The sequence below is a fragment of the Loxodonta africana genome, chromosome 19 (assembly GCF_030014295.1).
Source record: "Loxodonta africana isolate mLoxAfr1 chromosome 19, mLoxAfr1.hap2, whole genome shotgun sequence".
NCBI lineage: Eukaryota > Metazoa > Chordata > Mammalia > Proboscidea > Elephantidae > Loxodonta > Loxodonta africana.
Window position 1 is genome coordinate 20,933,776 of NC_087360.1, and position 17,098 is coordinate 20,950,873.

At 50.4% G+C, this 17,098-nt stretch overlaps 1 protein-coding gene across 6 annotated transcripts; it reads right to left on the reverse strand.

The window, feature by feature from the left end:
• Window positions 1-29: 29 nt before the first annotated feature.
• LOC104846794 (uncharacterized) lies at window positions 30-15,751 on the reverse strand. 6 transcript variants are annotated; one of them, XM_064272350.1, is made up of 9 exons: window positions 15,211-15,751; window positions 11,991-12,299; window positions 10,770-10,952; window positions 9,281-9,514; window positions 8,929-9,052; window positions 6,103-6,317; window positions 5,438-5,508; window positions 5,076-5,180; window positions 35-1,580 (listed from the first exon to the last, which is right to left on the reverse strand). In XM_064272350.1, exons 2-9 carry the CDS (start codon window positions 12,045-12,047, stop codon window positions 1,406-1,408), a joined length of 1,164 nt encoding a protein of 387 aa, XP_064128420.1. In that variant the 5' UTR covers window positions 12,048-12,299; window positions 15,211-15,751; the 3' UTR covers window positions 35-1,405. The 6 variants fall into 6 exon arrangements, with proteins under 6 accessions (XP_064128421.1, XP_064128420.1, XP_064128425.1 ...); XM_064272351.1 differs by lacking the exon at window positions 15,211-15,751 and having other exon boundaries at window positions 30-1,580; window positions 9,281-9,575; window positions 11,991-15,183; XM_064272355.1 differs by lacking the exon at window positions 11,991-12,299.
• Between the last annotated feature and the right edge of the window lie 1,347 nt (window positions 15,752-17,098).

The following is a 17,098-nucleotide window of genomic DNA, read 5'->3' on the forward strand; positions in this document are numbered from 1 at the left end:
CTGAGCGTCCAGCTGAACTCACCCACTAGGGCGTTTGCGCCCAGGGCGTTGAGATGCTTTCTACTCGAAGACCTCTCTTTTGGGGGGCCTCTCTCCGGCTTGTCTCGCTTACCCGCCTAGCCTGCGCGCAGTCCCGCCCGGGCTCTCAGGCATTTTAAAAAGCCCATCTGGAGCCGCAAGTCCTACTCCTGTCCACACTGGCTGGCTAGCTGCTCACCGCCCGCCCATTCACCCACTCTCCTCGCTGCCTCCAGGCCCCTGTGACCCAGTGGCAGGTGGTCACCAAGCCTGGAGGCCCCAGGCCCTCACTGGTCTCTATTGACTCTTCCGCTGGACCCCTCCTTGCCCCAACCAGAACGTTTGTGTACCCCCATCTCATTTCTAGCCTCTGTTTATACTCAGGGCCCGGGGGATCTTGCTTTAAAAATCACTTGTATCCCGTGACTACCAATGCTAAGCCTGTGCTCCAGACTCCTGACCTTTACTGGGTACCCACTGACCTCAAAGTTAAAATGCCTGGTCAAAGAAGAAGTCGCCATTCCCCACCCCCTCCTGCCACCGTCCCCCAATTCTCTTGAATATACCATCACCAACCCAGTCACTGGAAACCAGCTGTCCTTGCTTTTCTCATTTTACTGCTGGTTCCTCTAGGTTCCACTTTAACGACACCTCATAGAGACCTTCCTTGATGCCCCCATCCCAGGTGGCTGTCCCCAGACCTCTCCATTCCAGCTCCCATCAGGCTGCTTATCACAGTGTGTCAACTCGTAGTAATTCATCTGCGTGCTGGTTTACCCCCACCCCCCTCATAGACACACACTGCTTGGTTTATCTACAGTTCCAAGAAAGGTGTGGAGCACATGCAGGGGTTCAGCATCTGCTAATGTGCCTTCCTTGAAAGATATTTAGTGAGGACTCACGTTTCACATGCAGGTTTGGTGCTAAGGTTGGGAGTGAGGTGACAATTAGTCATACATCTTTGAAATTCCTTAGAAAGGTGCCAAGTTGTAAAGTGACACATCAGCTTCCTCCAGGGAGAAAACATGTTTCTACATCTATGCACCAAGTAAGGTTTGTGTTTAGGGGCTAGGTGTAGGAAAAAGATGGTAGACATGCAGCTCAGTTGGGTCAAATGAGGCCCAACCAAGGGCACCACTCGTTCTTTGAACAAAGTGCATATGGCTGAGTTTTCACATTAGGGTACAAGCGATGAGTGCTGACCTGACCACCTACTGTATGCAGGCTCCGTCAAGGGACCTTGGGCTGGCACTACTACCCTGACCATCCCTTTGGGCTAGAGGGAGCACTAAACCACGCCGAGGGAGCCCAGCACCCACCCCAGCACAAGCACAGCACCTCCAAAGAATCTTTATTGATTCATCAGGCCATGTCTGTAGGGAAGTGGTTATGCGCTCCCGTGGTGGGGCACCGAGTCTGAGCTGCCAGGGTCGTTCTCTGAGTCATGGTCAGGTCTGCGTACCGGCTGGAACTTGAGTAGGACAGGTGGGGTGAAGATGGAAGCCTTCACGGGAGGGGATGGCATCTCCTCGGTGCTGGGGGAGCCACTACAGGTTGAGGTCCTGCACAGAGACATCCAAGAGATGCCCATGACGTGGGCCACCAGAACCCAGGACCATGTACCCTCAGCACCCTGCTGACATATTTCTACTTCCAGAAACCTCTCTTATGAATGTGTGTTCAATGCTGTTCATTGCAACAATCTCTTATGACTATAAAAACCTAGAAACAATCTAAATGTTCATCAATCAAAAAACCAGTTCCCATTGAGTCAACTCCAACAGATGGTAACCCCATGTGCGTCAGTAAAACTTGTCCCATAGGGTTTTCAGTGGCTGATTTTTCAAAGTAGATTGCCAGGCCTTTCTTCCCAGATGCCTGTGGGTGAACTTCAACCATCAACCTTTCAATTAGCAGCTAGCAGTTAACCGTTTATGCCACCCAGGGACTCTGACAATGCCCAAGAGTCCTTCACTTTTAAATTGTACTTTGTAGCAACACTGCAAAAATGTTCATTGTCACCCAGCAATCAGTCACCTTCCCCCTCCCAACCCCTCTTCTGATCTGATAGCCTATGAGTGCATAATCACATATAATCATATTTATAATTTTAATGGTGCATAATACTCCACAATTACGTGAATGTACTTTTGAGCGGCTTTGTTATTCACTTTTAACTGATGCTGCCATAAATACTTTTACACACAATGTTTTTTTCCCTTAATAATTTCCTTGGGGCCAGTTCCCAGGATTAAAAACACCAGATCAAAGAATGTGAGAACTTCCATGGCTCCTGATATGTTTTGACAGATTGCCTTTCAAAAGGCTCAAGCCTTTAATTTTGTGCTTCAAAAGACACCACCAAGAAAGTAAAAAAGACAACCTACAGAACAGGAAAAAATATTTCCAAATCATTTTTCTGAAAAGGGATATGTATCTGGAATATATAAAGAACTCTTACAATTCAACAATATGAAGACATACAACTCAATTAAAAACTAGGCAAAGGATCTGAACAGACATTCCTCCAGAGAAGATATACAAATGGCCAATAAGCACATGAAAAGATGATTCACATCCTTAGTCATCAAGGAATGTAAATCAAAACCACAAGGAGATACCACCTCACACCCAGCAGAATGGCTAGAATCAAAAAGACAAATAATAACAAGTGTTACCATGAGAATATAGAGAAACTGGAACCTCACACACTGCTGGTAGAAATGTACAATTAGTACAGGCACGTTGGAACAGTCTGGCAGTTTCTCAAAAGACAAAACAGTTACCATATGACCCAGCAATTCTTCTCCTATGCAAACAAGGGCCACACAAAATCTTGTACATAAACATTCGTAGCAGCATGATTCATAATATCCCCAAAGTAGAAACCCAAAAGTCCATCAACTGATGGCCATTTATCTAACAGAATGTGGCATATTCATACCATACTATGGAATATTATTGGGCAATAAAAAGGACTGAAATACTGATTCATGCTACAACATGGAAGAAGCCTGAAAACATCATTCTGAGGTGCAAGAAGCCAGACACAAAGGACCACATATGTATGACTCCGTTTATATGAAATGTCCAGAATAGCTAAATCTATAGAGACAGAACATAGATTTGTGGTTCTAAGGCTGGGGGGATGGGGAGATGGGGGGTTGTTGGTGATGGCTAAGGGGTACCGGGTTTCTTTTTGGAGTGATGAAAATATTCCAAAATTGATTGTGGTGATGGTTACACTCCTTTGAAAATTAAACTTAAAGCCATTGAATTATACACTTTAAATAGGTGAATTGTATGGTATGTGAATTATATCTCGATAAAAACGTTTTTTACAAAAAGGACTATAGTGCCAAGCTACCGCCACTGATCTTTGTGACAGAGATCACAATAGAAGGTTCCAGACAGAGCAGTAGAAAAATGTAGAAAAAATTCAAATTCACAAAAAAGACCAGACTTACTGGTCTGACAGAGACTGGGGGAATCCCTGAGACTATGGCCCCCAGACACCTTCTAACTCGTAAGTAAAGCCACTCCCGAAGTTCACCTTTCAGCCAAAGATTAGAGAGGCCGAAAAAACAAACAATAATACAAGTGAGGCATGTTCTTCTTAATCAAGTATAGGAGACCAAACGGGCAACACCTGCCCAAAAGCAAAGACGAGAAGGCAGCAAGGGGCAGGAAAACTGGACAATTGGAAATGGAGAACCCAGGGTGCAAAGGGAGAGAGTGCTAACACATTGCGGGGATCGCAACCAATGTCAGGACAACAGTTTGTGTAATAATTTTTGAATGAGAAGCTAATTCGCTCCGTAAACTTTCACCTAAAGCACGCACACACACAAAATTAAGTGATGTTGAAATGGCAAATGTTTTCTTATATATAATTTTGCCACAATAAAAAAGTCAAGTGAAAAAAAAAATGGACTAAGCCAGTGTATAATATTTTCACAGCAAAAATGAGAGTCTCTTTCTAAAGCTTTGATAGCACTGGATTTTATCATTGTCTCTTTACTCTGGACTTTTTGATAGGTATATAACATACACCCTAGCAATCTTAATATGTACATTTTCTGTAACTGAGGGAGTCAAAAACACCTTTAAAAGGTTGGCTTATCCTTCTGGTGTCCTCTTGGGTAAGTTTTCTGTTATGGATTGAATTGTGTTCCCCAAAACTGTGTTGGATACCTATACTTGTGGAAGTATCTCATGTGAGAATAGGACTTTCTTCGTTATGTTAATGACAACACATTAGTCTACAGAGTATTTTAAATCTATCACCTTAAAATTACAAAAAGAGCAGATTAGGCACAAAGAAGGAAGCTCAGAGGGGAAAATACAAGCCACATGAAGATTGCCAAGAAACACCAGAGAAGCTTAGACAAGGACTTTCCCCCAGAACAGACAGAGGGAGCCTTCCCCTAAAACTGGTGCCCGAAATCAGACTTCTAGTCTCCTGAACTGTGAGAAAACAAATTGTTCGAGCCACCTACTTGTAGTATTTCTGTTATGGCAGCACTAAGAAACCAAAACACTTTTCTATCAACTGGGAATTTACAATCACCTTCACAGAACTGTGTGCGCTTCTGACATAAAAAGTTACCTGATGCAATGAACCAGCCATTCTAAATCATACTTTAGAATAACATTCGAGGACACGAGAAATAATATGGTAAGTGAAAAAAAAGCAGGTGATAAAACCCACATTTAGTAAATCCCTACTTCACAAAAATAATCATGTAAAAAAAATTTATACAATTTGTATATAAATCATTGGGCTGTTGGAATCGTTCCCCTTCTGTTGAGCTTTTGGGTTGGTCTGTGCCCAATTTCTCACCATTACAAATTCTAGGAAAGGTGAATGGCTTTTCTAGCACCCCTGATTTTGTCCTCAGGGTCACTCCTGGAAGTGGAAGGGACAATCACAATGAACATCCTTCCAGCTCCTGTACGCACCATGATGATGCCTGTCAGATGGGGTTGGGTACCCAGGGGCTGGGGCAGAACCAGGACCGAGTTCAAGCCCAAGGAAGTCACAGAAGCAAGCTTACCAGGGGAAGCCAGGACAATGGAGCTTGTGAGCACTGTTTCCAGGCCTGTAGGAGAAATGGAAGCCTCCAGGGTTGAGGACCAAGGGAGTCAGATCGACCATGTGGCTGCAAGACGGGGCAGAAGGTGGCATGTCAGGCCCAGGCTTCCATGCTGACCCAGCTCCCACATGGGCTTTGTAACTCTGCCTTTCGCTACTCTGAGCCCCTTCAGCCTCAATGTCCACATCTACGAACATGGACTCCCCTTGTTGTGAAGATTAATTAAGAGGTGGCAAAGAAATGGCAACTGAGCCTGGCACAAAGGAGATGCCCCAAAATGCTCCTTTTCCTTCTCCCTCAAGCCCAGAATAAATCCTTTTCACCTCTTTGGGTTTGATGACAGGCCAGTCCAGTTTAACCTTACTTCAGAACTTGAAACTTCCACATTCTCCATCTGCAGGAAGCAAAGGACATCTTAGGCAAGTTCAGGGGCCTCACTGTGAAGAAAAACTCCTTATACAAAGAACTATGTGTTCTTTCCTTCATCCACCTAATACGTCAGACACATCCTGTGTACCCACCCGGAGCTCAGCTCTAGGGGTCCGAGGGATGGGATGGGCAGTGAGGGCTGAGGGAGGAGATGCTAACCCAGCCTAGGGGACAGACGGCTGCCTGGAGGAGAGGCCTGAAGTGAGACATGTAGGATAAGGGGAGTCAGGAGGTGCAAGCAGGTAGGAAGGACATTGCAGAAAAGGAGCCAGCATGGGGAGGGACACCACAGGGAGAAGCTGGAGACCTGGGAGGGGCCGTGGCTTCTACCTGTCCTTTGGGAGCACCAGGGTCTGCCTTGCTCAGGCTGAGGCTGGGGAGATGGAGCTCTGTGTCCCCAACTCCCACCTGCACCTTCAGCCTGAGCAGTCCCCTTTATTTGCTTTATCTACAGTGGTCCCACCCAAGACTCTGCCCACAAAGAGGATTCTGCGTGGTCCCAAACAGCATGGGGTTGTTTTGAGTTGGGGAGCCTAGAGTGGGGGGCACTCCCACTAACCAACTTGTTGGACAGTGGAGGGAAGGGGCCAAAGACCCTGGGCATAGTGTAGACAGGCGGTGATGGGGCCACCACAGAAGCCATGGTGGTGGCAGGTGGTGGCAGCAGCGGAGGTGGCAATGATGGAGGTGGAAGGCATGGGGAGGTCGCCCGGTCACGCAAGAGGATGGGTTCCAGTTTCTTCAGTTTTGGCTTCCTTCTCTTCTTTTTGGCATCTGTGACAAGAGGTGCCAGTTAGTGCCCACCTTGTGCCCAAAACCAGGTAGGGTAGGGGCCAAGCACAGTGGTACATGGTCAAGTTTTCCCACCATCCCTCCAACAAGGAGGGGAGGCAAGCCTCCCAGAGACTGCTACATGATAATGCCTATAGTCACTATTAGTAGGCGCCAACAAACACTGCCTCACTGACCCCACCACAGCCCCAAAGACAAAGGCTACTTTTTTCTCTACTGTACAAGTGGGACCAGAGACTCCGGCTGTACAAGGCAGAGGGAGGAACCATATTTGGGCTGCCTGATCCAAGGGCAACCTTTCTTGGGAAGCGATGGGTAGGTATCACAGCCAAGGAGGGGTGGTTTGGCCTGGTAGGGTCTGTCTGCTGCCCACCTCCTAAGCATGTGTCAGAAGCTGGTAACTTGGCCAACACCCAGTTGGGGTACCCAGATGCCCAACAGTGAGCCTACTGATTATAACATGTCTAAGGCAGATGGGGGAGAAGGGTCCTTCCTGTGAGGAAACCCAATGAGTAGCCAAAGAGTTGGGTTTAGAGAGGGAATATTTGAAGGGCAGGACCCTGGGGCCATCCCCCCATCCTCTCTCTGCCTTAGTCTTTCTCCTATGTTCAATTAGTCTGGCTATTTCTACCATTCAATTGATGTTGGAAATTACCAGAAAAGCAGTGTTAATGAGTTCCTCACACAGCCCAACAGAACAGCTTGTTTAGAATGATAATATTAACTATCACGGGAAGCACTGGCCTGGTGGCTAAGAGCCTATGCTCCCAAGCAACCCAGACCTGAGTCCAAGTCCAGGCTCAGCTGCTTATTATGTGACCTTGAGCATGTTGGCTGACCTCCCTGGGCGTCTTTTGTAAAACAGGGATAAATAACATGAAAGGTGCCTCTGGAGGCTGTGGTAATGGCTATGGGCACTATTGTTTCAACTACCAGATGAAATCATGTGAAGGGCTTACGCTCAGCTGCATGGAAAGGGGAACCCCAGGCAATCTGGGCCTCCAAGGTGAAATAAGTACCCTATACCACTAGTGACGTGTTAACACGAAACACAAATGCAACAAAAGAATGAAACCTGAATCTCCTCAAGGTTTTAGAACTACTGTCCAAGAAACACAAGGAGAGGAGAATGAGGCAAATACTACCAAGAGAAGACAACAGCAATCTATAAAGTAGGACACCCCAAAGGACAACATACAGCTTTTCAAAAGTCAAGGAAAGAGAAAGCAACCAAGAGGGGTCATTTATCTCAAAAGGGACTTCAACACAAGTGACCATCCGTCCTCATTTGCCCAGGGCCATTTGGCTTACACCTACTGTCCCCACACAGCTAGCAATACTGCCCCTTTCACTCTCTTAAGTGTTCCAATGTGGACACAAACTACATAGTCAGCGAATAAAAAGGAACTTAAAAAGTCCAACATCCAAACACAATGTGTAGGCCTCACTGGGTCCTGATATGACAGACCAACTGTAAAAAGAACTTTGTGGACAAACAAGAAGATTTGACTATGCACTAAGTAGCTCCTAATATGTCCAGTGTAGCAAGGACATGGAGACCTGGGTGATACAATGGTTAATGTGCTCACCTGCTAACTGAAAGGTTGGTGGTTCAAGTCCATCCAGAGGTACCACAGAAGAGAGGCCTGGCAATCTACTTCTGAAAAATCAGTCATTGAAAACCCTATGGAGCACAGTTCTACTCTGAGACACACGGGGTTGCAGGGAGTCGAAGTCAACTCAACAGCAACTGGTCTTTTTTTTTTTTTCACAATGGCATTGTGATTATACATGAACATGTCTATTTAGTAAGATGCATTCTAAAGAATTCAGTGGTGAAATGGTGGAATGTTTAAGATTTTTTTCTTAAAATACTTCAGAAAAAGAAATGGGAAGAGAGATGGAGAATGGATGAACTTGGGTTCACTACTCTATAGATCTGTGTACATATACGTTCACAATAATACTCACCTCACCACCACACCTAGTGCCGTCGAGTCGATTCCGACTCATAGCGACCTATAGGTACTAAATTATAAAAGCTCACTGCCGTAGAGTCAATTCCAACTCATGGCAACCCCATGTGTTACACAGTAGAACTGAGCTCCATAAGGTTTTCTTGACTGTAATCTTTACAGAACTAAATCACCAAGACTTCCTTCCACAGTGCCACTGGGTGCATTTGAACCGCTAACCTTTCAGTTGGTGGCCAAGTACAAAAATCTGCACCAGCCAGGGACCTATATTTTCACAATAAAAACTTTCAAAATAAACACTTTTTTTTTTTTTCAAGTGCCTAGCATGGGGCCAGGGACAAGTGGGCCCTGAGTCAGGCTGGCTGGTTACTTAAGCCAGGCACTGCCTGTGGCCCTTCACACACACACTCCAAAGCATCTGTGAGGCTAGAGGTGAAGGAGGGCTCTCTACTGGGAAAGGAGACCCAACTTGCTCAGGGTCACATAAACAGGAAGAAGCAGAGTCAGAGTTGCACTGTCAGGATGCATCCCTTTCCTGGTGAATGAAGCCTGGGCCGAGGGGCGGAAGATCCAACGGAGAGCAAAGGGAGCACCAGCTCAGCAGAGTCAGGCCTCACCCTGGGCGTAGAGGTGCACGCGGTGGATGCTCCTCTTCAGGTGTTCCAGGCGCTGGTGCATCTCCATGGCGTCCATGCTATTGCAGTAGTTCAGCTCCCCCTGGACAGCATAGAAGAACTTGGCCTGTGCGGACCCCGGGAGAAGCAGGGAGGGAGACAGGGAGCCTGCGGTGAGACACCAGCCTGCTCCCCAGGCTGCCCTACAGCCCTGAGGGCACAACCCCTGGGCATCTGGGCCTGGGGTTGGCGGGTGGGGGCGGGGGTAGGGGGTGGGGGGGTGGGGGTGGGCAGCCCTCCCCTCCATCCCTCCATCTCCCTCCCCTCCCCTCTCCCCGCCCCGCGGGGCCCGCACCCGGAGGAAGGAGAGGAGCCCACGCTGCTCGCACTCATCCTGCTTGCCCTTGCGCACCACCCGCTCGGCCAGCGCCGGATTGCGGTCGATGCTACGGAAGAGTCGGCGCAGTGCGCGCTCCGTGCAGGTGGCCGCCTGCCTCTCGTAGTCCTCCTCAGAGATGAGCTGGCAGAAGGTCACGCTCTGAGGGAACTCGTGGTCGAACTCATCCATGGCCTCCATCCAGAGGGCTGCCTGCAGGTGGAGCGGCGTTAAGGCAGGACTCCCCTGGCGGCCACCACGGGTGTTGGGGGCCCTGTTGGGACAGCGCCTCAGCGTTCCGAGCCTGTCCGGGAGCAGGCTGCCAGGACGCACCGGCTCTCCCCACAGGCGTCGAGCGACCAAGCCCCCCTCCCTCCACGGAGGCAGCCACCGCCACTCCCAACCAGCTCCAGCCAATCACCCTGGAGACCAAGAGCAGGGACCAATCCCCAAGGAGGCCGGGGGCGGGGACCAATTCAGCCGGAGCCAATCCCTGCGCGACTGCCGCACGTGACAATGACCGCCGCTCTGGGCATGCGCCTTCACGCCTTCGACCCGGGCAAACCCGGCTCAAGTGGGCTGGGCTGCAGCCAGCGTGAGCGGGTCAGGGCCTTCATGGGGCAGTGGTCATCGTCTGCCGGCCTTGTCCAGCCCCTCAACTGCCCTCCAGGCCCTCCTGGGCCCGGGCTTCATCCCATCACGGACAGGCGCCCTTCCTAGCTTCTCCCTCACCCAGGCAACGCCCAAAAGACGTCACTGCCCCCTTTCACCCCTAGAGCCCCCCCCCCCACTTTCCACCCTCTTCCTCTCAGGACCTAGTCTCCAGCTTCTCCTGCCTCTCCCCAGCTTCTGTCCTCTCCGCCTCTTTACAACCATTTCTTGGGTCTATACTCGCAGTAGCCTCTTCACACACATCTCTGGTCCCTCCTCAGTGTTCTTTTCCTCATGCCCCTCCCATACATCTTCAGAGGGTCCCGTCTTCATTTACCCACTCGTAGGGCTACGGTTGCTAACCAAAAGGTCGGCAGTTCGAGTCCACCAGGCACTACTGGGAAACTCTTTGGGGCAGCTCTAGTCATCCTATAGGGTCGCTATGAGTCAGAATCCACTCAATGGCAGTGAGTTTGGTTTTGCTTTTTTTGGGGGGGGGCTGGTTACAACCCAGAAACTGACTTAACCATCCCACATCTTGGACCTCCCTAGAGCTCTAGATCCAAGTGTCCGTTAGGACATTTCTCCAGCATCTCAAACTGAACGTGTCCAAATTCACACACAGCCTCTTAAGCACGAAACCTGCTCCTCTCCCCTCTCCTGCTTGGCCAGCTGCTAACCCCAACATCTACCCCAGCCACTAAGTGGGGGTGCCTCCTGAACTGTTACCCCTCTCTGCTCCCCACCCCCATTAACCAGACTTTTCCCTTCCCACAGCGAAACCACCAGCCCTCTGGATGCAAGAGGTAGCACTCACCTCCTCCTGCCCTTTGAGATCAGACAGCAAGGTAGAGAGCCCAGAAGGACAAAGTTGTGGAAGACAAGGAGAAACATGGTCAGCTCTGTGCATCTTGCCAGGGCAGGCAGAAGCTTCATCAGATACACCTGGGTTCAAGTCTCTGTTCTGCTTCCTGCCTCCTTTGTGGCTTACAAAATAGAACTTGAAAAAAAAAAGAAAAAATTATATATACGTTGCGGTTCTTAGGTGCCATCTAGTTGATTCTGACTCATGGTGACCCCATACGTTACAGAGTAGAACTGCACCACAGGGTGTTCAGGTGGCACAGTGGTTAAGCGCTCTGCTGCTAACCAAAAGGTCAGCAGTTCAAACCCACCAGCCGCTCCATGGGGAAAAGATGTGGCAGTCTGTTTCTGTAAAGATTTACAGCCTTGGAAACCCCATGAGGCAGCTTTATTCTGTCCTGTAGGGTCACTATGAGTCAGAATCGACTCAACAGCAATGGGTTTGGTTTTGGTTAATCTTAATGGAAGCAGATGGCCAGGTCTTTCTCCTGTGGAGCTGCTGGGTGGGTTCAAACCACCAACCTTTTGGTTAGTATCCAAGCACTTAACTATTTGCACCAACAGGGCTCCATATACATATATATGTAAAACCAAAGCAGTTGCTGTTGAGTCTATTCAAACTCCCAGTGATGCCATGTGTCAGAGTAGAACTGTGCTCCACAGGGTTATCGGTGATTGATTTTTGGGAAGTAGATCTCCAGGCCTTTCTTCCGAGGTACCTAAGAATGGATTTGAACCGTCAACCATTTGTTAGTAGCTACGTGCTTAGCCATTTGCACCACTCAGGGATCCATTAGTAAGGTCCTCTTTCACATAGCACCTTCAAAGGAGTCAATTGGACCTGACTGGACTCCCCACCCCCCAGCCCCCCCCCGCCCCATGTTATGCTGATAACCATACTTCACACTTTATACATTTATTCATGTTTTAAAAAAGTGTACTGTGCCCCTGCTCTGTCCCTGCCTGCAGGGGCACCTAGTCTAATGGGGATTTCAGTCACAGGGACAAGATTGAGATCCGGTAGATTCTGATGTGGAGGGACATTCAAGTGATGCAATGGAGCCCAGTGGAGGCTTCTACCAGGAGGAAGAGACACTTGAGTTTACGAGCCTCCCTGGGCATAGGGACCTCTAGCCAGTGTGCACAGAACCTGCACAGGGTGAGGGGTGGGTACCTCCAGCCACAGCCTTGGGATCAAAGAGTTGGGTTGGGCCAAGGAGGGGAGGAGCATGTGTCGTTACCCTTCATCCTTCCTATGGTGCCAGGGCTTCTACCCCCAAGGAACAGGCTTGAATGGTTGTCACTGGACACATGGGGGCCTCTTGCTTTGTGTTGGGTCATTGGTGCACAGGAATCCTGGGTCTAACGGTGGAAGTGACCAGGCTTCTTGGAAATTCAGCTCCAATTCCTCTCCACTCCAAATGGGAAGGGAGGGCGTGCTGAGTACCCTACAGTTCATCCTGCACCCCCAGGGTATATCTCCCTGTAAGAGAACAAGCTGCTATGGTTGGTGGGCACCATCTGCAGGCTTCAAATCCCAAGTCCACCCCAGAGAGTGCCACTTTTTTTTAAATTGTACTTTAAATGGAGGTTTACAGAACTAGCTTCTCATTAAACAGTTAGCACACACATTGTTTTGTGACATTGGTTAACAACCCCATGACATGTCAACACTCTCCCTTCTCAAACTTGGGTTCCCTTTTAACAACTTTTCTGTCCCCTCCTGCCTTCTTCTGGTGTGCCCTTTTAGTCTCGTTTTGTTTTATGGGCTTGTCTAATCTTTGGCTGAAGGGTGAGCCTCAGGAGTGACTTCATTACTGAGCTAAAAGGGTGTCCAGGGGCCATACTCTTGGAGTTTGTTTAGTCTCTTTCAAGCCAGTAAGTCTGGTCTTTCTTGTGAGTTAGAATTTTGTTCTACATTTTTCTCCAGCTTTGTCTGGGACCCTCCACTGTGACCCCTTGTCAGTCGGTAGTGGTAGCCAGGCACTATCTAGTTATACTGGACTCAGTCTGGTAGAGCCTGTGGTACGTGTGATCCATTAGTCCTTTAACCTTTCCCTTGCGTCTTTAGTTTTCTTCATTCTCCCTCACTCCCAGTGGGGTGAGACCAGTGAAGTATCTTAGTTGAGTATCTTACATGGCCGCTCACAGGCTTTTAAGACCCCGTAGTCTACTCACCAAAGTAGAATGTAGAACATTTTGTTTATAAACTACGTTATGCCAACTGAGCTAAATGTATCCTGAAACCTTGATCCCCACAACCCTCAGCCACTCAAGGAGTTGGGATGTGTCTATGGAGCTTACACGACCTTGCTTGTACCAGTTGTGCTGGCTTCCCCAGTATTGTGTACTGTCTCACCCTTCACCAAAGTTACCACTTATCTATTGTCTAGTTAGTGTTTTTCCATCCCCATTCCCACCCCTCCCTTGTAACCCTCAAAGATTGTTTCTTTTTGTGTGTAAACCTTTTCATGAGTTTTTATAGTAGTAGTCTCATACCATATGTGTCCTTTTGTCATTGAATTATTTCACTCAGTATAATGCCCTCCATATTCACCCATGTTGTGAGATGCTTTGCAGATTCGTCATTGTTCTTTATCATCACATACTACTCCATTGTGTGTATACACCATAGTTGGTTTATCCATTTATCTGTTGATGGGCATTTGCTGACCCAGGGGAGGCTGAGCATTCTGCCTCCTAGAAGGCCTGTCTGCCTGAGGGATCTGCCTCACCTTCCCCTAGACCCCCACCTGGGAGAACATTCTCTTCTGGGCCTGGCCCTTCTCGAGTCTTTAAGGAGAACTGGATCTGGTTCACCTCAGGGCTGAGCTGGGCCTGAGCCAGGCCCTGAATGACCTTCCACACAAAGTCAAAAAAACAAGTTACTGTGAAGTTGTTTCCAACTCACGGCAACCCCGTGTGTATCAGAATAGAACTGTGCTCTATAGCACTTTCAATGGCTGTGATCTCTGGGGAGTAGATTGCTAGGACTTTCTTCCAAGGTGCCTTTTGGTTAGCAGACAATCACTTAACCATTTGTGCCACCCAGGGACGCTTTCCACCTAAAGCAGTGGGCCTCTATTTCTCCACAAGGCCCTGTCTAGGCCTGGAGCCCCCAGTCTTACCTGGGAAGTCAGCGTGGAATGAAACCCTTCAGAACAGTGCTTTTCTGAATCCATGGGCTCTGCCCCTGTGTCCATGCAATTACAACCCAGACAGAGAGCTTGGAGCCAAACCTGAAGGATACATCTAGATCCAAACAGCCTGGAAGCCAACCAGTCCAGGCACTTACCATCTGGGCGTTCTCATTTCCTCAGCTGGGAAGTGGAAGGAGATGGCAAAACTCCCTCTGCCCCAGGTGCTGTGGGTGGCAGGTTGGGCCTGACCAATGCCCTTTCATCATTGCACTGCTTCCTAGCGGCCCACAGTAGTGCAACAGGGAAAGAGTGTTGGGCAGGCCAGCCAGCGCCTCTCCTGGTGAGCTGGTGGGCAGTGGGGATCCAGATATGGAATGCAGGCTTTGGTGGGGCGGGGCCTGGGCTTGGGGGAAGGGTGCCCTCTGACCCCGGAGGCCCAGGCCTGGCCAAGATCTCAAGTTTCCATGGAGAAGAGAGCCTGCTGAGCAGGGGGAGGGGAAGGCCTGCAAGACGGAGGGGCCTGGGCTGGGGAGGGAGAGGTGGCAACTGCTGGGGGGGATCCCCAAGGCTGGTCCCAGATGCTTTGACAATATCATTGCACTGCTTCTCAGCGCACAGTAGTGCAACCTCGTCAGAGCACCTGTGGCCAGAAGGTGGGATCCCAGCTCTCCCAATATAGGCAGGATGGGAAGCTCAAACAAGATGGGGCCTGTCCAGGAGATGGGGGCCAAAGGGGGTTTCCCAGCAGAGCTGCCATCCCTAAGGGAACCTCAGGACCCCAGGGCACGGGAGCCCTTCCCAGCACACTCAGGACTGCGATCACGAGGGGACCTGGGCCAGCCTCTTGTGGGACAGAGAAACCAGGCTCCGGGATAGCTCAGCCCCGGGACAGGAGCGGATGGGCCAGATGGGAGAGGCAGCACACACGCAAAGGCAATGAGCCGTGCTCCCGCCTCATTCCAAGGCCACTCGGGCAGCCCTCGGCTCCGGGAGAAGAAAGGCAGCCCCACCCCAGGACAACGTGTCCCTGCCTGGCTCAGGCCCCCAGCCCCAGACCTTCTCTTGGGCACAGTGTCCTGCCCTAACACAGATTCTAGTGCCCGGTGGTCCTGAGCGGAGCACAGGAACGGAGTGGGGGAGTCCTTACCCTTCCCGAGACCCCGGGGGAAGTCTCTGTTGTACCTCCTCACATCGCGCTGCGGGGAACGGCTGCCCTGCCCACGATCCCCACCCACCCTGGATCCCGCTACTCACGGCCGAACACGCCTTCCGCCTAGGGGCGGGGCAGGACGCAGAAAGTTAGCTGGAGCTGGGTCCTGCCCGGTCGTCCGCTCCTTTGCGCCTGGTAGTCCCAGCGCCGACTACTCGGACCTCGTGGCGCCTTGGCTCCGCGGGCTCCATCTTTAACCCGCTGACAGGCTGTGGGGCCGGCCTCTGGCTTGTTAGCATAGCGCCGCGCTCATTGGCCGGCGACGGGGTGGGGCTGAGGCCCCATCATGCCTATTGGCTGAACCCGGAGCGATTTCAAAAGAGCCTCTGGGCTGCGATTGGGCCCCGCCAGGCCGTCCGGACTCCGCAGATTTAACAATGAGTTCTACAAACACACTCTCTCCATTCATAACTTATCAAAGGGGCTTTGCCCGCCTTTTCTCTGGGCCAGTGTCGCCAAGTTTTCCAGTGGCGCCGGCGAGAGCAGTGCGAAGCCGGGCGGGAGGTGCAGGGCCGCGGGGCGGAGCCCACCTGTGAGGGAGACACGACCCTTAGGAAATGCCCGGGCCTTGGCCCAGCTTCCCGCTGAGCCGGTCCGCAGGCTGCTTGCTTTGCCTGCCGAGCTGGCTCCCTGTGGGGTATTCTGCCTCGGTGGGCTTCCGGCAGCCCCCCTCCCCACCGCTCCGACCTGCAGAACCCGAGTGGAGCTTGCCAGAGGCCACCAGGGTAGGACTGGGCTGCGGAGATCCCACCCTGGGGCCCGCGGGGCATAAAGGATCAGTGGGAGAGATCCACTTTTCAGATTAGCATTCACTGAGCGCCTACAACTGGAGCCAAATATGCCACCGGCCCTCATACAGCTCCTGTGTGTGTGTGTGTGTGTTGGGAGTGAGGGGGTGCACATTGCCCCCTCCCAAGGCTGAGAGCAAATGTTTTTGAGGCGTGCAGAACTGGGTTTGAATCTTTACGTCTGTATATAATAGCAGTGTGAACTGCAGCTAGTGTTTTTAGCCTCTCTGAACCTCGGTTTCCTCTTCTAAAAATGAGATGACAATCGAACCTGCTTCATAGGATTGTTGCCATGAGCAAATGAGATGTTGTGTAAATTATTAGCCCAGCTTGGCACTTAGTAGGTGTTCAATAAATGTGAGTTCCGCTGCTGCTACTTTTTATATTTTTGGTCTTGTCCTGCATTCTGCCCAGAGCCATCCTTCCTGCCCCCATATCATGGGCCTTGGTTGCCCAGGGATTCGTAGGTGCTGAGCACTGTTGGGTTCTGCTCTTAATAAACACTCCTCAAATCATTTGGGGGATGGGGAGAGAAAGATAGAGACAGAAGCAGACTATTACAGTTCCAGGGGCTAGGGATGGACCAGGCGGATTTTCAGGGTGTATAGTATGGGGGCAGTGGTCGCTCAGTGGTCGGATTCTCATCTTCCATGCTGGTGACCTGGGTTTGACTCCTGTCCAATGCACCATGGCCACTGCCTGTCTGTCAGTGAAGGCTTGTATGTTGCCATGACGCTGAACAGGTTTCAGTGGAGCTTCCAGACTAAGACGGACTAAGAAGAAAGGCCTATAGATCTGTTTCTGAAAATCAGCTACTGAAAACCCTAGGATCACAACAGTCATATCCACAACTGGGCAGTCATGGGGATGGCAGAGGATCCAGCATCATTTCATTCCTTTGTGCATGGGGTCACCATAAGTCAGGGGCTGACTTGAAGGCAGCGAACAACAACGGTCCACCCTTTTGGTGCCCCACCCACGTCCCTGCCAGCACCAGCAGCTCTGCCAGAGGCCTCTATTCTGGCTGTAGGAGCTCCTTATTCAGAGTACAGAGCAGAGAGAAGTGCCACAGAATAATTTCTCTCCCCCCCACCCCTCGCCTGTGCTGAAGCTCTCAGCCAATTAGGAAAGACAGTTTGGTGGA